Raw genomic sequence first — 19,945 nt, 5'->3', positions numbered from 1 at the left:
CATTCGATTTACCTAACTTTAACTATGGAATTGTCTCTACGCCACCTACGAGAAATTGGTTAAAGCGTGTTTCATACTGCACAGAGACAAAGGACTTTATTGCCTGCTTCTTTTTCAAATTACATGCTGTAAAGTAAGTCTGTATAGGGTCGCTGAGGATAAAGTTCAGGTAGTGCGTATTTCATAGTTTTTCTTCTCTAAGTGTACATTTAAACTATTCAAGAACGGCATCTATAGGGATCCGGGTATGCCTATATTATGACAGGGTCATCGCCTCGGAACGATAAACAAGAAGTGACACATAACGAAGGTCCAACGGTGGCCTAAACAGATTAAATCGTTCATAACAGGGTTCTATTCCGACACAACAAGGCTGTACTTGTGCGCAAACCCGTAAGTAATCGGTGCTGCGAAAATCGAAGCCACTGCGTCCTCGTGTATAAATAATGATTAGTCCTAGTGCTAGAAAGATCATAAGTCAGAAATCAGCGCCCGATACTAATAGAGGGAGAGTATAGACAACTGACAAAGCGAGGGAGAGCTCGCGAACTGCGCAAGCACACGTGCGGTAGTGTGTATAGATACTTATACGTATATAGCTGTTGCTTATACGTAGAGAGGGAGGCGAAGTTCGCCGCCCCCTCCGCTCGCGCGGCTCGTATCGAGGCCGCGAGGGAGAGCTCAGTGCGCGTTCCTCGGCCGTCCGAGACACTCGACTCGTCTCCTGTACTGTCGTAGCTCTCCCATTACTCGTCTTCCGCGAAAAAGGAGCGGCGACGAAGGAACGATATCGCGCTCGAGGAGGTGTCCCGCGAGGTCACTCGATCGACGGATTGCGATAGAGCGAAGGTAAGGACGAGTCAAGTCTGAAGATCCGCTGGTTCGCGGCCAGAGGGCCCAGGAGGAGCACTGGCCAGCAGCGGCGCCGGCAGCAGCTGCTGCACCAGCTGATGGAGCCCTCGCGGCTGCCCAGAAGCCCTGCGCCCAGGCTCGTCTTCCTCTTCGCCACCCTCGTGCTCACCTGCGCTGGTACGTCGATAAGTATATTGTGTTTCGGTTTTTTTTTATCGTTCACAGGCCCAAGTCGTTATTCGCTGATTAACGATCGTTTACGCTGCTTTTCCCCGAGTCGCCTGCGTGTATTCGTAGAACTATAAACAAGGTTATTAATTCTCATTATAATAAGCAGTACTATCTTGGCAAACGAAACAAAGTATATACCCAGGATGATTTGCAGCGAGTTAAAGTGTTGCGCTATTTTGATCGATAGCGCTCGGTTAAATATGCATATCGCTTTGAATATTAGCTATACGGAGAATATCCAATTCAATAAATAACTTTTCTCCTCGACCTCCTGCTGCGTAACTTTTCTTAATTTAATATCGCTCGCTCCGAATTGTAAGGGCCGCACGTATACTTGAAATTCGCGTTAGTTTCAAAGTTTTTAATGAAAACCTTATGGCCAACTGCAGCACGCTCGCAAGGAGATAAGTTCTGATACTCGGTCGCGGCGCGCGTCTGACTTGTTTCCGCCTTAACTACTAGCTGCTATGGTTTTACATTCAGCAAAACTTGCCACAATAGAGAAGACAACTCGACTAATTTTTTTTTTTTCTTCTTCTTTTTGGTTCAGCGACGGGTCTGCTGTGCGCGGCGATAATGTCGGACCACTGGGAGGAGGTCGACTGGGACAGGGAGGCTCTGGAGCGCGCCAGTTCCCACTCGATAAAGTGGCTCCTGGACGGCAAGGTGGGACGCATCGAGCCGCCGTCCGACAAGCATTCGGATCACGAGCATCAGCACAACGGCTCCGGACGACGAGTCGTCGCTTCCAAGCCCAGATCCAAGAACGCGCCCGCTTTCCTCGTGCCCATGCACGGCGGCATCTGGACCCTCTGCGTCTCGCTGACAGGTAAAATATAACGGTGTCTCGCTTCATCAAGACGAGAAATTTAATAAAGAGATTCCAGAGGCTTTTATTAATGTGGCGAAGCTCGCCGATGTAAGCTGAGATTGTGCAATGGAAGTTGTATATGACGCGCATCGCGATTCGAAGGTCAGTGTAACTGATGGACTCGAGCGGTAGGAAACGAGCTTTTAATACTTTCGCCTATACTTGTACGACATCTTTCCTCCTGCATTTCAGAGCAATTTATAGAACGAATCGATGCCGTGTGTCGTCGCCACTTGAATAATACAGCTGAGCGTATTTCGGCCGTAGTCGAAGCTAGATCAGGAGCTTGATGAGATTTTAGCTTGAAACATACCCGCGGGAAAACAAGATCGTTCGAAGAAAGTGTGTCACGCGGTAAGCGACTTGTTATCGAGGAGCCACTATACAGCGTCTGCCAAAAAACGACGACAACGGCGAGAATGTCTAGATCAAGCCAGCGAGAAAACTGGAGGCTTATTATGCCAGGCTGTTTTCCTCTTGAGAAAATTCCGATAGCTGTATCATTTTTCATTCCGCGATTGAGGGATGGTGAAGCGTTTCTTTTAAACTACTGTGCTGGCTGACGATCGTCTACAGCACGAGCGGTTTACTTCTTTCTTTTGACTGATGCGGACAGTACGACCGAACCGATGACGCTGACTATATAGTTTATGCCGTCTAATTTTGTCGCAAATTAAACGCGAATTTTTCCTACTACATAATACAGCTCGATAAAATCAAAGCATCAGCCAATCGAAGAAAGCAGAGCTGCGTATCCGAGGGGCAATCGCGAGCAGGGGCGTTCGATAAAAAACATCGAGCCCACTCAAGCGGAAAAAAGCTCGACGATTGACGCGAATACAGCTATATACAGTAGATATTTATGCAAATAAGCGCAGAGCGAGCGAAGAGAGCTGAAAATTGGTCGATCGAAGATGCGCTCGTTCGCGATTCGTCATTAGTATTTGGAGTATTTTGAAGTAGGTCGAGCTTGAACGTGTGTGATTTCGCTGATTATCTGCAGCGATTTCCACCGACTGCGGCTCCTCTTTGCGCGATTTACTCCCGCGTCAGCTTTTCACCTCCGCTGCTTATTTTTGCTCTGAAAGAAATTATTTTTTCAACGAAACCAAGTCCCTTGGATAATTTATTCCGTACGTGGGCGTAGGCATGTATAGGTACGTCCGAAAATCCGAGGGGAGAAAAAACATCCCCTACTACTACACAATCCGCGTCTAACGATCGCAGGGATGAGTACAGAACAAGCGGATATAACGCTGAGAGAGCAGCGGAGCTCGAGTACGTAAGAGGATTTTTCCTCCGCGACGCTGCGCAATTGGAACAGCGAGATGCGTTTTAACTAAAATATTCAGCCGTACACTCTCTATTCGCGATTAGTTTGTCCACTCGGAAATTAAAAAAAAAAAAAGTCCACTGCGAATCCCAAATTGCACGCTCTGATTTTTCCGCTGCCCCGGGGCTCGTTCGTTATCCACACACTCAGCCGGGCGGTAAAAATTTTTTTATCGCCGCCTCCGAACTTTCGGCGTTATCAATCTTTTCGTCTTTTCGTAGAACCCAGTCGCGGTAAAAGAGAATATAACGACCTGGGTCTACTTTTTTGGCTCGGATTTTCGTGCGCGCGGCCTCTTTTGTTATTGGATGTGCCGCTTGCGTAGGGCATAAAAAATCAGTTCCAATAAGCTGCTGTAGAAATATTTAGAAATTTCGCACGAAGGAAAAATCAGGGTGGATCAAACAGAGGGATACACGACAGATACTCGGAGCAAAAACGAATGGTCAGACGCATAAAACGCCAGGATGCCGTTGAGGAGGAGGACGAGCGCGCGGTATAGAAAAAGGATCGATAGAACGCCACCGCCGCCGGGTAGTTCACTGGGTCTAGGTTATACCCATCTCGCGCCCGACGACTTTGTGCATTGTATAGAAATATACACGTAGAGCCCAGGGATATGCGTGGGCGGGGTGGGCCTTTATCGCGCGAGGTCCTCGTTTGTTTTTCTTTTTTCTTTTTTTCTTTTTTTTTGTCGTATAAGAGAGACTCTTTTCTTTGGTCGAGGTTCATCGAATCTCTGGATAGAAAAGTCGTTTCAGCTCTCGCCGCAGCTCTTATCCGCAACCACGACCGTGAAAAGCGAGCAGTCTATTATATATTAGGACATTATATTGCCCTTGCACTCCGCAGACCAGCAGCGCGCACGAACATCATGGACAGAAGGATAACAGCCGGCGGTGGTACCAGGAAAGCATATCGATTTTTCCATCAGCTATCTCGCAGCGACGAGTCGTTTCCTGAATCATCAACGATTTTCTCCGCAAATGCCCGCACATACGTAACTCCACACGGCCTTTTACGATCGATTTTCCGCATCACGTGTATATATTATCCGCGATACAAATGCACCTGCGCTGCTCACATCGCACAGCCTTTTGTCAGGCCCGAAAGGACAGGGACGACTCGGCGGATTACGTAATGAGCGGCGCCCGATGAATAAGTTAGTTATGAGCGACGAAAGCCGCGAACGGCGAGTAAAGAGAAACGCGTGGAATGAAAGTTGAATTAACTTGAAAGCTCGTTTAATTGACGCCGACGTCACGGGCAGCTGGGAAAAATTTTTCAAATAATTTATAAACGAGGATTCATCGTATGTTTTCAGATGAAGAGATCGACCTGCTGGCGACCCAACTGGGTTTTCCGCAAGAACGATGCATCAACTACCTGACTCCCGACGAAGCGCACGAGGAGATGCGCGCTGCTTGGCAGAATCGTAAGTGATAACGCTGCGAGGGTCTCGATCGACGTAAAATGACGCGATTTTATTGGTTAACAGGAATGCAGAATTTGAGCATATCCTGCTCCCTGGTATGTCTGATCATCCTCGGCTCAGCCGTGATAGTCGGCTTCTTCGGCCTGTGCAGACACCAGATCTCGGCGGTTCTCGTCACCGGCGTCATGTATCTTCTGGCAGGTACGTTCCAAATTTAGACAAAGTTCAGCTTATCGACGTTTTAATGCGAAGAAGCGCCTCTTTCTCTCTCTCTCTCTCTCTCTCTCTCTCTCTGCCTTGACTGCCACGTTATAATTGCGGCTGCACGCCAGCGAAATGTATGTAGAGTATGGCAGCTAGGTACGTGGGTGTATATTTAGACGGTAATAACTTCTGATTGCGTGGGTGGCAAGAAGTGTTACGGTTATAAAAAGAAATCACTGATTGAGGAGGTTGCTTTTTTTAAAACTGAAACTGTAGTCGATATTTATAATAAATTCCTTTCGGAGATGACGCAGTTCGTCTCTATTACCGACCAATCAAGCTTCTAGTGAAGTTTTACGAGTGAATATTCCAGTCCTCCGACGGATGGCATTTAAAGTAAATTCGATCCTTGTAAAACTTTATAATCGAATCCTTTGGAGTTTTGAAATGCTACGATATTTCCATACTTTACAATAGATGTTAAAAAAAAAAATTCTTATCCATTTGCAGCAACTTTTGCCCTCTTCACTCTAACGATAATCCACTGCAAGCGCTCGCAAGAGCGAACGATGGCCCGTCCACTGGCAGTAGACGCTCCCGAGGATGGGGTTGTAGGCGGTCCCGTAGATCGGAGTCTACTCAAGGCCCGGCGCTTCAGCACCTCCTGGAGCATGGACTTTGGCTGGGGTGGCGTCACCCTCTCGGCCCTTGCATCCGTCGCCTGGATCCTCCTCAGCAAGATCATGCGCTTCAGCCCCATCTCCGCCATGATCGCGTAGCAGCGCGAGGCCTTCGAGGTCTAAATCTGCTCTATCGACTGCCGATCCTGCCTCTCGCGACGACCCCTGCATCCTGAAGACACGGCTCTTTCGTCGACCCTGGACGAACGCGCGGTGATGCTCTGATTCCCTGGTTCGTTCGAATGCTGCTGTCATTTCTCTTTCATCGGGCTGCTGTTGGAGCGGATATTACGTCGGTATCGTTTCTAGGGGGTGTTCGAGTCGTGCTTTTACCGACTGTGAATATGAACATGTTGTAAATATTTAGTTATAAGTCATACGATATTATGTATAGTTATTTTGCAAAATGATATATTGCGGCGAAAACCAAATATTTTAAGGCTTGAACTTGGGTGTTATTTTTATAATTATAGAGCTATTTGTTCATTCAGCTCAGTCGGTAAAAGCAGAAAACAGTGACTCTTGCACCGCCTAAAATATAGGTTTGAGAAGCTATAGAAAAGAATTGTAGAAAAGTAGGATATCAACAGAGGATAGATCAACGGACGTGGTATGATTTGCTTATTATTGTTTTTAATTAGAGTAAAGATAATTTTTATTAAGTTTGTAATATCATAAACCGTATTTTTTACATTTTATGTCGTAAATTTTTATATTTATAGATTTAGTGTATCGGATTAATTTTATATTACGAAAGTAAAGTCTAATTTTAATATGAGTTTAAACTTTAATAAGAACAGATCTGCGCAAGCTACGAGTTGATATTTATACAGGAAACTTCTAAACTAAAAAATACTTCTAAGATTTTCTCGCACGTCCTCACGTATGCTGCAGAAGAAGGAAACGTCAGAAACAAAATTGACAATTACGAAATAGGAAGCTTGCACTTTGAGACAATCAATTATTGTTAACGATATTTCAGCTTTTAATACAAAACTTTTATACAGTACGTTTTTTGTTAAGCCAATACGTAAATGTGATAAAGAGTTGAATTTTAGAAGTTTTCTGATAAAGTTTCGTAACACCGTGAAATGGATCTACAAAATGCGTATCATTCATCGCACCGGATACCCTAAACCTACGGGCTACGAAGCAAAAATTTCCCGCCATCGCTGAAAGTCGTGAAGGCAGTCGAAGAAACCTCGAAGGCGCCAATAGCTGTAAAATTATAATTATTTTGCTGCAAAGACTCTTATATATACGTACCTTTCGCGCATGATAGCAAGTGCGCGTTGAATAATAGGTATAATGTTAACGCGAAATACCGTAGACGTTGTTGTGCAATACTCTATTATATACCCGCTGAATAATGAAGATGTGCGTTTCCAGTATTTGCAATCCGTGAAAAAAAAAGAATGTCGAGCGGAATTTATAATTTTTGCATTTTTGTAACGAGTCCATGCGCACACCGTGTGTAATCTCACGCGAGATTTTTTACCCTCCGATGCGAAGAGGGACATCGAGAGATCGACACGTGGAAGTGACAAATAATGTGAAAGACGAAAGATTCGTGATATGCGGTCAATTTATATCGAGAAGAGTTGGACGTGCAAACGATTGCGCTGATTTAGTCTGTGTATCGGCGAAGATTTCAATATACATCAGTGCAATTCTGTCTGAACAACGCGATTCTATACAGTTAAATACTTTTTCATTAATTCGAAATGCAGAAGAGTGTGTGTAGAGTTAATTATAAGAGAGTAGAAGTACTTCGTTGTGATTCGCCATTAGAACTGTTCATTATAGACAAAAACATGTTTGAAGAAATAATTGTGGTTTTACGCAAACTTGGCAGATAGTATAGAACACTTAGATCAAACACATGTATAAGATGAACTATTTATAGGAATAATACCATATAGAACTTTGACTATGCGATTAGACTGGCAGATGAAATTTCGAGTTTCGTTTCTATATAATATATTAGACGCGCACTCAGACAAAATGTGTGTTATAAACAAAATACGTATTTCCTTCCGCAGTTAAGAGATGAATTAAAATAAATACCTATAATCGTGATGCTCAGCTTTGATGGAATTGTGCGCGATACGATGCCTTATAGTACATCTAAATTAAAAAATCAACATCAACGTTTTGACAATTTCAAATTGCGTTTAAACTATGAAGAATTTGTTTCCACGTTCACCGATAATACCTATTGTACCGATATCATACACTAAACGCTGCGATGTATAACGTAAAAGGCGTTACCGGCGCATTTTTATATAAGCTTATTATAACACACGCGGCATTTTAATTGGATGAAACATACGTATATTTGTATATGCAAGGGGGTGAGCTCGAGCAGTTGAATAAATTGAACAGAACGTTTCGAAAACGTTCGCTCTGCGTCGGAAGAGAGATTTTGTTAACAAATATCGAACATCCCATACACACGCAGCTCATATACAAAGTACCGTAAAACAAAACGCCTTATAATACTGCAGAACCAGCTTTTGCTATGGACTATTTCGTAAGCTATATGTATATAATAAATCAGCAAGTGTAAATAAATAAGAGGCATATAATTATAAGCTACCCTACTCAAAATGTCTATAACTCTTTGCAAGCAATAAGTGTTATTTTATTCTACATCGATTGTTGTATACACATAATATACATACAAGTGGGTCTATATGATTTCCTTGAACTTGGATGTAGATTGGCCAGATATACATTGGTGCGCGTGGATACCTATACTATACCTGCATACACGCAAAGTTCGGTATGTGCCAGAGGGCAGAGCAAATAACATGCAAGCGCGGCGCGTGCGCTTTGACTATATATATATATATATATATATATATATAGTAATATAGTCGATCGCGTGACCAACCCTGACCGTCAGATGACGCTGCAACCGATGCCCCTTTTACGCTTATTCTAAATGTCAGGATTCAATTCAATGATACGTGTATACTAACTGAACAGTTCCCAACAGCGGAAATGAGTTTTTTGAAGCTATTTTCTCAAACACCCAGCCACCAATTCGACTACTTGAGCTTCCGAGTTTACATCACACTAGTCTTTCTCGGATTTCACACACGCACACACACTATGGCACTACCTACACTATACCACATCAAGCCAACGCGTGTGAATTAGCCATATTTATCGATTCCCGATTATTAAAAAGGAGGCGCCCGCAGGCTGCGACACCTATAGCTGTATGCAAGTGTTAAAAGGTCTAACGTCTGCACTGTGTGTAATGTGTATAGAAGCTGATTCATATACAGACTTCGTCGTCGACTCGTCGCGGTCAGTGCAGTGCGCGCGCGCACCCAGTGCGTACCCAATCTCTCCGTCTCTCTCGCTCTCCGTCTCTTCTCCCGTCATCACATACAATAACACTCGCATCTTTGCGGAGCGATCCCGGAGCAGCAGTTCCCTCGACGTCCGGCCAACCCGGACCTCCCTATGAGTAGTCGGACAGAACCGAAGCAGCTTCTCGGCTGTGAATAATAGCTGTACTCGTACACTCAATACTTAATCGAGTCGCGACTCCGAGAGCAGCAGCGAGAGTAGCCTCACACACTCCGAGCGAAATGGCCGACGCCGCGGAGACAGCCTCGACCAGCAAGCAGCAGCAGCCCAGGGGCTCCGTCAGCGACGGACCCGTTGTGGCCGATCCCTCCTCGAGCGGCACCAAGGTAGCACCACCTTATTAACCTTCATACATATGCATACGGACTGATACTTAATCTTTCCCCCCTCTCTCTCTCTCTCTCTCTCTCTCTCTCTCTCTCTCTCTCTCTCTCTCTCTATATCTGTCAATACTATCCTCCTCTCTACATATCTATCTCGAGGAAAGGAGGCGTGTGGGAGTAGTCGTCGCGTGCGGCCACTTTCTTCTCTCTCTCTCTCTCCTTCGCGTTCTCGCTTTTATTGATAAATTGGCCGCCGCCACCGCCAGTTACGTCAGAGGACTCGTGACTGAGACTCTCTCTCTTTCTCTCTCTCTCTCTCTCTACTTATACATGTTTCTTCTGGCCTCTGGAGAAAAGCTAAAACGATCTCTGCGGTAGTCTCGCGGTGTGCCTGTAGCCGCCGACATGCTCGTCTCGGTTTGAGAAGCAGCGAGGATTCAACGTGTCACGTTTTTCGTTTAGAGGCTACGCGTGTTTCTGTTAGGAGGAAAGCTGAACCGTGATCATGGTTAGTATACTGTAGTATGTCATCTCTAAATGAAAGACTACGCAGGTGGGCTTTTGCTTGATCGAATGGGCTGGTCAGAAAAGAAATCTTGACACTGTGCTTTGGTTCGTTGGCTCTCTCATTTATGAGATCATCTTTCTGGCATTGCTTTACAATTTACTCAGTTTATTACCTTTGTGGCATTCGTAAAAGCTTTACCTTCTATGCTTTGCTAGAAATACTTTGAAACAGAAAACTGAGTCAAGTATAATTCACCAAATTCAGCACTGAACTTTGAATATTGGTTACTTCTCAAGTGTGCATGGGTGATTCATTCGCCAATATCTATTGACACCATAGAACAGGAGAATAATTTATTAATGTGCTTTCTCTTGCTCAACGCTGAATTGGTTGGAAGAACTAAGTGGTCAATTCCAGTGTATCCACTCAATTCACTTGATGACAAACGCAACTGAATAATTCAGAGAAAAACGTGGTGACTCTTGAAATTAAGCTCTATTAACTCTTTGAATTTGTGTGCTGTCAGCTCTCGAGCCAATGAAAGGCTGCCAGCAGTTGTGAAACTACAGCCAAACAACCGAGTTATAAACATTGTTTACTCAATTTATTATTAAACTGATTGAATCCAAATGTATGAGCATATCACCCTGCTGTGATGTTAAGAAGTTGAGAGATCTTTTAAATTATACTCGATACGTTAAAAGACCTTCGGTCTAATTAACGCTTTATAGCCAGCATGGTTCTCTTGTCAGCCTAGTATACGAGTCGGTATTCTTTTCTTCCATAGAGAACAGGACTTGCGTAAGATTTGACTACGAGATATTTGCTTTTCTGAAAAAAAGCCACTGGACAATCCAAGCACCCTTGGTTTATATACCCAAAAAGTTCATCAACTTGTGTGCAAAAGCTCTTTCGACGCGCCTAATCCTCGAAATCCTAAATAGTCCAGTTTGCACAGTGTCTCCGATGCATTCATACATACAAAAGGATGCCGCGAGCGTCGCTAATTCTCTCTCTCTCTTTTTGCTTCCCTGCAGCTCTGTCTCGAGTTATTGCGCGCGGCCTGTCTTATGGTATACGTATACAATTCTGCTGAATACAGCAGCCGCTGCTCTTACGCAACGTGTTTTTGCGCCCGTGATGCGGGTGGGTGCAGGCTTCTGCGGGAGACAATAGCAGACGAGCGGCAGAGCAGATGCCTCTAATTGCGCCGATCGTTTCTTGCTCGTCGTTCTTTTCCCCTCGGCGCGCGATCGCGAGCTCTCAGACGTAAGAGAGTCGTCGCGCGGATATGTTTATGTTCTTGCCGAGACAGGTATTATAGTTTATATATCGTTGTTGTATGGATTTCGATCGTTTCAGTGTTTTGTGCGTCCAGTCAGTTTTTCGCCGTTTTCTGATATCTTTATACTTAGTTGATTGATGTACGAGACGGTATGTATTGCTTTTACTCGGCCATCCCGTCGCGTAACAGCAGCTGTTGATTTGAATTTTGGCGCGGAAAATTTCTACTTTGCAAAAGCATATAATGAAGCTGTTTACATTGCAAATCTTTGACACAGATCTGCAAAATATAGACGTAGGGGGCGCTGTCTAGAACACGCGACTCACGTGAGACGCCTCTTTGCAAATACAGTGCATGTGCAAGAAGTTCCGGAGCTGCGTAAAAGACATTTTAGCGCAGAAGTCACGCGCTGCAGCAGTAGCAGCCCCTCGTTTCGTATAAATGTATACATTCGCCTTGGGATACAGTTCGAGAGCAGGAGTTGCAATTTAACGAAGCCGAGAGCATGCTGTTATCTCCCCCCCCTCTCTCTCTATTTCTCCCCTTTCTCCCTCTTTCACACTATGCTCTGTACATATCTCTCTATTTCTATATGCCTATATATTTCTCTCTCTCTCTCTCTCTCTCTCTCTCTCTCTCTCTCTCTATCAAATCCATAGTCAGACCGACCAGAGCGCTTTTACAACTATTGATTTGCCACATATATATATATACATACATACATATATAGCGCATAATTTTCTCTATATGTATGTATATGTCACACACTAGTGTTATTTTTTATTATACATATCTTAGTTACTGTTACATATTTATTATGAGTTTGTTCTTTCTTTTCAAAATTCAGTCGCTCTTCACGAAAATACAAAAAAAAATATATGTATATAATCGTATACCGGCTCGCGTTTTTCATGGACTTTCTTTTCAACAGACGATAAGAGATACGTTATTCGCGTGATCATAGATAAACATCGGCTTTCGCTCCGCGGAGTAGTTCGGCCCGCCGCGCCCGCGATCAATTAATCTCTCGAGCCGACGTTTCAAGTTCGCGAAACACATTCGCTATGTCATTATTCTTTTACATATCCAGCCGAGGAAATTAGTTATACAGTGTGCGCCAGACAGTATACTCAATATAACACTAATGTCGTTGACTATGGACCAGCGGAAGATGATACTATGATATATAAATTCGCTCGTTGTTGTTGATTTCAGAGCCTAGAGGCAACAAATAATGCCTTTCACGGCGCGAGATCGAAATTAGTAAGTAAGACCACATTTGTGAATATCACACAAAAGTATATTTACAATCAAAGTCCGTTTATTTTTAAATAATATATTGTTATTCTTATAATTGTTATACGTTTAACCGCATATAAATGTATATTTACGTGTATTGTATATTTTATACCACACTAATATATTCTGTATAAACGTATACATGTCGACTTTGTATATTAATATACCATGTCCTTGCCGCATATATTTTCCGTACAATACACCATCTACCAAGAATCCATTAACTTCATTAACTTTACTACACTTTTGTGATGCCTGCAGTAATGTCTCGCCTCTCCATGCTGCGCTGAAATTCAGTTATATGTGTGTGCACACGCTTATTAGAGCAAGTAGTTTGCTACATCGTTACATAGTTGCTTCACAGAGATCCTCTAATGCAATAATATCTCTCTGAGAGAAGATTTTTCTCTCGGAAACGAGTCAAAAGAGAGAGAGAGAGAGAGAGAGAGAGAGAGAGAGAGAGAGAAGATTTGGAAGGATCGATACGAAAGCTAAAAGAAAATTGGATAACGCAGTTTACGTATACATGCGCTGACGCGTGAAAAAAAAAATAATCAGCTGATCCATCGGAGTGCAACAACGCCTGCGTGCGTATGATATACTCATAACCTTCAGTCCGCACGAAAGTTTGCTTCGTTGCACTCCGAATAAACTCGCATTGATTATAGCTATATATAGCGAAGTGCACGCAGTACTATTTGCATACACCCCGAATATAAGCTTCTCGTATTTATTCTCTTTCACGCCTATCACAACCGCACATTCCCCGTAGTGGACCATCATCATTGTTTTTAGTCTTCTATCCGATTATAATGACGCGAGCGTAAATAACAAGCCCTATGAGAAGTAGTAGTGGACTAATTTTCAGCCCCCTCTGTCTCTCACTCTCTGTCTATCTCTCTCTCTCTCTCTCTCTCTCTCTCTCTCACTCTCTGTCCCTCTATATACAATAAGTGTATTTCGCGACTGTCTCGCGTGCCAAGATCTATTCTGACCCGAGCGCTTGGAATTTTTTCAGGAAGCCAAGTCCAGCGCCTTGAAGAAGGCCGGCAGGTACAGGAGCCGCTCCTTGTCCGCCAGTAGCACCGACAGCTACAGTTCCGGTACGTATGTCTGCGCGTGTGTGTCTCATTGTTTCTCTCGCTTTCTTTTGTACATACTTGGATACTCTGTTTAGATCTAGATTTGTGTATGTTGTGGACTCGACCTCTTCGATGGTATGCTTTTGGGCATCTCGCGCACGTCATTTTCCACTCGATTGTTATAATGCGCACTGCTAATTGGAAATGACTTACGCAAGCGAGGCGCTTTAACGAGCTGCTCGTTAGGCCCCAAAATCGTACCATCAGTTTAATCCGGATAGCCACTCGCATTATCGACGTTCTACTGCACACGCACAGACTATTCTTTTATTTTCCTGCACTCGCTTGCCTCTCATACTATCCATCTCGTCTGTCGTCTCTTTGCACGTATCTCTACGTCGTTGACTACTACTACTACTACTACTACTGTACTCTGCCATCTGAAGAAACAAGTATAGCGTATGGGAAACCGACGCGATGACACTCAACCCACAGTGCAGCGTTATATCATGCGTTCATCATTTTGTTTAATTTTTTGTTTCGTGCTGCGTGTTGTGTCGGTCCACGCGCGCTCTCGTGTGCGTCCCGCTGTGTACAACAATTGTAGCGTCTTATACAGGAAGCAGCAGCGAGGAGGACGACGTCTCGCCGCGCGAGAAGATCCAGAAGACGGAGAAGGGCTTCACGGATTTCTGCGTCAGGAACATCGATCAGCATGCCTTCGGCAGGAGGGAGATCGAGATCGCCGAGCAGGAGATGCCCGGCATCATGGCGCTGCGCAAACGCGCTAAGGACGACAAGGTGATTTTTATTTTAAAACATATATATAGTTGGGCTCGAGAGGAAAATTCCTTCCGCGAGAGAATTCGTTATTTTAGAATCTTTAGGTCGTCGGCACGTGGAACTGGTTTTTACCGTACACTCGCGGGCGGCCTTTGTTCGTATTCGGCGACTTATTCACATTGAGAAAATAACTCGAGAATTCTTTTGAAAAACCAGCCGCTGAAGAACGCGAAGATCGTGGGCTGCACGCACATAAACGCCCAGACTGCGGTCCTGGTGGAGACGCTGGTCGAGCTCGGAGCCCAGGTGCGATGGGCCGCGTGCAACATCTACTCGACGCAGAACGAGGTGGCCGCGGCCTTGGCCCACGAGGGCTACCCGGTTTACGCCTGGCGCGCCGAGACCGAGGAGGACTTCTGGTGGTGCATCGACAAGTGCATCAACGCCGAGAACTGGCAGCCGAACATGATACTCGACGACGGCGGCGACGCCACGCACCTCATGCTCAAGAAGTACAACGCCATGTTCAAGATGATCAAAGGTGAGCCTTGGATATAGGAGGTGTCTTTTTACGCGCGGTTAAAGGAAAATCGATTCGGAACCCAGTTAATCGCGCAGTCATCTCTGCAGTCTCCTCGCGTGTGTAAGAAAATCGACTTTCCCGCGGCTTTTAGAGTAATTGAAGCGCTCGTTACGTCGTCCTCCGCGCGCGCGCGACCCATCGATCAGTCAGACGAGAAAATCCGATCGATCGACCTAACCCGGTGACCCACTGAATGTTCCGCACTGCACTCGCGTCTTACGTCGTATATAGTGCACAGTTCACACATACGTGTCTAACGAGAGGACGACGTTCCTTCCTTCTGCAGGTATCGTCGAGGAGAGCGTAACAGGTGTGCACCGGCTGTACCAGCTGTCCAAGGCGAACAAGCTCTCGGTGCCAGCGATGAACGTCAACGACAGCGTCACCAAGACCAAATTCGATAATCTCTACAGCTGCCGCGAGAGCATTATCGACAGGTACGAACGAAGTTGATGGAGAGTGGTTGCGAATTTTTTCAAAATTAGTATACCCTGAGTAGATCGCCTGACTCCGTCGGGGATATTGAACGTTGAGTTAAATTAAAATTTTAACTGTGCAATTTGCCAGGCGTATAATGAATAATCGATCGAAAGTGCATGTTCATAGAAAAACGCAAACATCCTTATCCTTGCTCGCTATTATAGTCTCTTAAACAGCTCGACGATAATCCTTAAGTGTACTGAAACGAAATAGCCCGGAAATTTGCATTTTTAATCTGCTCTGCAACGCCCGAGTCGCACTCGAGAATAATTAATTCTTGCTCCGACCCACAGTCTGAAGAGGTCAACCGATGTGATGTTCGGTGGTAAGCAGGTCGTCATCTGCGGCTACGGCGAGGTCGGCAAGGGTTGCTGCCAGGCGCTCAAGGGCCTCGGCTGCATCGTCTACATCACCGAGATCGATCCGATTTGCGCCCTTCAGGCAAGGTAAGCCACACATCAGCAGCAGCAGCAGCAGCAGTAGCAGAAGGAGAAAGTGCAAATTCGCTAATCCACTTGACATTTTTTTTTGTCGCATACAGTATGGACGGCTTTAGAGTGGTTAAGCTGAACGAAGTCATACGGAACGTCGACATCGTCATCACCGCCACCGGTAACAAGAACGTCGTGACGCGCGAACACATGGACAAGATGAAGAACGGCTGCGTTGTGTGCAATATGGGACACAGCAATACGGAAATTGATATTGTGAGTGATATTCTCTTGGCGTGCAATTTACTACGAGATTTACGCGCTGCTGAGCGTTCAACAGATTTCAGAGAATCTGTCGGACGTACGGTATTAGCAGAAAGAGAGCATATTGGCGCAGGGATACAGTTTTGAAAGCTGAAACACGACGATCTGACGCGAATAAACTGTCTGTCTACAGAATAGCTTACGCACGTCAGACTTGACATGGGAGAAGGTCCGCTCGCAGGTGGATCACGTAATCTGGCCGGATGGCAAGCGAATCGTCCTCCTGGCCGAGGGCCGTTTAGTCAATCTCTCGTGTTCCAGTATTCCGTCCTTCGTAGTTTCCATTACGGCTGCGACCCAGGCACTCGCTCTCATCGAACTGTTTAACGCTCCTCAAGGCCGCTACAAGAGCGACGTTTACTTACTGCCTAAAAAGATGGGTTCGTATACATGCTAAAATATTCGTTTGACCATATTGCAAATCACAAGTTTTGTACAAGCGGCAATATGGCTTTTCAGATGAGTACGTCGCTTCACTGCATCTACCTACGTTCGATGCTCACTTGACGGAACTCACGGACGAACAGGCCAAGTACATGGGCTTGAATAAAGCCGGACCCTTCAAACCTAATTATTATCGGTAAGTGAGATTGATAGAATCGATGTTTCTGGACTGTACCTCATACTTTATATCACTGCATTGACTCTGACTCTTGGGTTTCTTACTTTTGTGTTATTTTCTTTCAATCTCTCTATCCACCTTATTAGAACTGTATTTTGCTTTTGTGTTTTCTAGAAACGCACGACATTTATTAGCATAACCTCAAGTATTTCTAGAAAGATTATTTTGTAGAATACATACGATTTGAGATCCGCAATTTTTCGTGTATATGTATTTTAGGCACATGTAAAAAAATATATATTGCGAACGTTTGTCTGTTTCATTGAAACGTTTTTTTATGTTAAATGATTTAAATTCAAAAAAGGTATGTACTGCTAAGCGGCAGTATGCAAAAAGCTAACTGAAGAATCGATTTAAATTATCTTTAGAATTTCAGTTACCATTGTACATTCGTATGTGAGAGTAAGTTAATTACCAAATTTACATGTGCATTGTTTGCATGTAAATTTTCTTCATTACCAGTATGATTTCTATAGACTATGTTTAACCGACTCGCGTTACATCCAAAAGTATATTTTTGTTTATTCTTTATTCGTTTGATATTGTGATATTCTTCCTTCTGTTATTCTTCAAATTTTCAAATTCTTTGCCACGTTCTGTTTTGTTTCCTAGAATTCAAGCCATTACTATTTTGTTTTCAATTAAATTTCAAAGATCACGCATTCAATCATATTTTTTAGTATTCTCTTAAAATTTTATATTCTTCAATAATCAATGATTTTATAAAAATATTTTTATGTCTGCAGATGCCTTTCTCATGTTCTGGCGTTTCGAATGAAACAAAAGTTTTTACAAAGTCAAATTCATAAATAGAAGACAAATAAGAGCAAAATACGAAGTATATGCGATTTAGCGTAGGGAAAACTATAAAACATCGCGGTAGGGCTAAAATCACAAATTTATACTATGTATATTTTATTGTTGTGAACCTTTTTTTAAATCATTTTCATAAAAAAAAGTTAGTTGAATATTGTATTTTACGTTTAACATGATTCAATCATTCTAATAATTGACAACGAAACATTTGTTTGCAGCTACTAAATTGGAAAACGGGTAGGACAGTAAAAAAAATGTGGATCTGTGGGATCACCGTTCCGATCCACCAATAAGAGAGACACAAGCATACATAATTAAAAAGAGACTTACTATGATGCAGAGCAGTATTTCAATTTCAAGTGAGAGAAGAAGAACGCGTAAGGACTGTGCTTAATTCAACCGTCAAATACCATACAATTGAAAAAGGGAGGATGGACTAACACGTTGAATGTCAAGAAAACACGTACATCATTCCAAGCAAAGAGTTAATTCATTATTATTATTAATGGCAAACGTTTCGTTCGCTTGTACATACCTGCTGTTACTATACTCGGCTGGACGAGTAAATCGTTGCAATGATTAGGAGATCTTTTGAAAAAACGAAAAGAGCGTGCAAAAAACAATGTAGTCTATTTTGTAAATACTATGGTGAGCGTACGATCTTGCGAGGCACACGAGGGCGTGTAACGTCGACTCATCGCCTCTGAAGAGAACGCTTGCAGTTTTTAACGGACGGTCTTTGGAAAATCAATTTTTATGACTTTGAGCCGTGTTATTAGATCGGATTCATAAGCGATAGTTTTTAAGATTCATTCCAGAGATTGTTGAGATTTGCAGGCAACGTGTAAATACAGTTTTGTTCAAGGAATCCTTAGTTCGTTGAGATTCGCCAAATACTCCAGGTTCGTAAAGTTTTACTGCATGAAATTCAGTGGCAAATATGAAGTTTGCCACTTTTTAACGAGATACCACAATGTACATAATAGTAGAGTCGATTAAAATAATAGTCGTTTTTTTTTTAATAGATCTTTACGGTAGTGTTTATCGTTAATTTTACCGCGTACTTGTTATATCGCTGAAAATCGTAAAATATTGATTTTCAAGACTTGTCAGCCATGTATGTGTGAGCAGTCAAAGTACGTAGATTCGTTACCGAAGGTTACTTTTACGCCTCGTAAAGCCGGATTGTACCTCTGCTTTGACTGTTGTAGGAACCAACAAATAAAATCTCCTGTGCTATGTAAGAGATAGGAAAAACTTAACGAATTGACCGAGCGACCGCACTTTTGGCGTGTGAATGATATCTTAGGCAAAAAATATAATATCGAGGAAAAAAGGCGTTTGAACAGTATTTAGCGAAACACTCATACAGTTACTTACTTGTCACCCGCAACGAGTGAGCAGAGCGAATGCACTAAAATTCGACTCGGCGTAGCAGAGAGCTTAGCGTATTGTGAACTAGATTGATGAAAATAATTCCAATGCCAATTATCGAGTACTATGAAGAACGAAGCAAAGCGAACCGAAAATAGTTATACATAATTACGTGATGTGAAAATATTTTACCCGAACGAGTGTTTAAAAGTGCTAACTATGTATAATTCCCATTTTCGAGCAGCTGTCGCATTGTGTTACAGCGGCAGAGAAAAGATGTTGTTCCTACCGTTTTCACGCTTAGCTAAAGAAAATAAAAGATTTTAAAAAGTGAAGTAAGAAGGCCTAAGATTTTTGGAGCCTTTTTCGTGCTCGACATCAGCCAGTCTTTTTTTCATTGGGTCTATTTCAAAAGAAATGTCTTTTTTTCTTGATTATATTAGAAACGAGACAAAGAACTCGCATTAGCCTTCTTAAGTACGAAGACAAAAAAAACTAAGGAAAAACTTTGCAAAGATGTACTTTGTTATGTGCGTTATTGTGGAAGCTTCGTTCACGCGAGCACGATGTTTTTCATCGAGCGCTAATGTGAAGACGGTATTACTCCAAGAATTAGCAGTGAAAACAAATAACATGTACATCTGTGTCACTAGTATTTTTGTAAAATAATGTTGTAGACCGTAAATAAACTACGGACGACTTTGAAAGATTCAATAAACCGCTGTACAATTTTTATTAATTCCTAATCCCTGATTAAAGTAAGCAAATTTGCCAGGTGTTTAAATTACAATAATTGAACGATATGACATTGTTAAAATTTTAGTTGGCTCTTTATTTTGTCTCAATAAACGTAAGATATGTAAAACAAGTACCGTTGATGCCTTAATTAATCAATACATAGTAAGAATAGTAATACAATTATGATAAAACAATGACTCAAGAAAATTTCGTGATCGAAAATTCCAGCGGCTTTGAAAAATCTCTCTGCGCAAAGAGATACAAAGGAAAGTATAAAAAAATATAATTATCGTAGAACGCATAACTC

At 43.1% G+C, this 19,945-nt stretch overlaps 2 protein-coding genes and 1 long non-coding RNA gene across 23 annotated transcripts; all 3 read left to right on the top strand.

Annotated features, from left to right (window-relative positions):
- The first annotated feature begins 113 nt into the window (after positions 1-113).
- Positions 114-8,216, top strand: LOC100121806. Of its 3 annotated transcripts, none has more exons than XM_016987764.2 (5): positions 114-133; positions 1,634-1,912; positions 4,612-4,722; positions 4,786-4,923; positions 5,437-8,216. In XM_016987764.2, the coding sequence occupies exons 2-5, from the start codon at positions 1,660-1,662 to the stop codon at positions 5,703-5,705; spliced, it is 771 nt and encodes a 256-aa protein (XP_016843253.1). In that variant the 5' UTR covers positions 114-133; positions 1,634-1,659; the 3' UTR covers positions 5,706-8,216. The 3 variants fall into 3 exon arrangements, with proteins under 3 accessions (XP_016843253.1, XP_008202753.1, XP_001605416.2); XM_008204531.4 differs by lacking the exon at positions 114-133 and adding an exon at positions 142-393; XM_001605366.6 differs by lacking the exon at positions 114-133 and adding an exon at positions 402-1,029.
- LOC116415950 lies at positions 1,919-3,381 on the top strand. The gene is made up of 2 exons (XR_004226483.1): positions 1,919-2,056; positions 2,147-3,381. It is a non-coding gene; the product is annotated as an uncharacterized LOC116415950 (long non-coding RNA).
- Positions 8,217-8,905: 689 nt separating the features above from the next.
- On the top strand, positions 8,906-19,618 carry LOC100121788 (adenosylhomocysteinase-like 1). Of its 19 annotated transcripts, none has more exons than XR_004344443.1 (12): positions 8,910-9,316; positions 12,322-12,369; positions 13,424-13,508; positions 14,095-14,288; positions 14,487-14,811; positions 15,140-15,290; positions 15,627-15,779; positions 15,875-16,040; positions 16,222-16,468; positions 16,548-16,668; positions 17,457-17,589; positions 17,745-19,614. XR_004344443.1 is itself a non-coding variant. In XM_032595916.1 (11 exons), exons 1-11 carry the CDS (start codon positions 9,212-9,214, stop codon positions 17,749-17,751), a joined length of 1,590 nt encoding a protein of 529 aa, XP_032451807.1. In that variant the 5' UTR covers positions 8,912-9,211; the 3' UTR covers positions 17,752-19,618. The 19 variants fall into 19 exon arrangements, 8 of the variants coding, with proteins under 8 accessions (XP_032451808.1, XP_031777572.1, XP_032451807.1 ...); XR_004344444.1 differs by having other exon boundaries at positions 17,457-17,668; XR_004344445.1 differs by having other exon boundaries at positions 8,911-9,316; positions 14,107-14,288.
- The last annotated feature ends 327 nt before the right edge of the window (positions 19,619-19,945 follow it).

Source organism: Nasonia vitripennis, chromosome 1 (genome assembly GCF_009193385.2).
Source record: "Nasonia vitripennis strain AsymCx chromosome 1, Nvit_psr_1.1, whole genome shotgun sequence".
NCBI classification, from domain to species: Eukaryota; Metazoa; Arthropoda; class Insecta; order Hymenoptera; family Pteromalidae; genus Nasonia; species Nasonia vitripennis.
The sequence above is the reverse complement of the archived record's forward strand: the minus strand, read 5'-3'. Positions and strand labels throughout refer to the sequence as shown.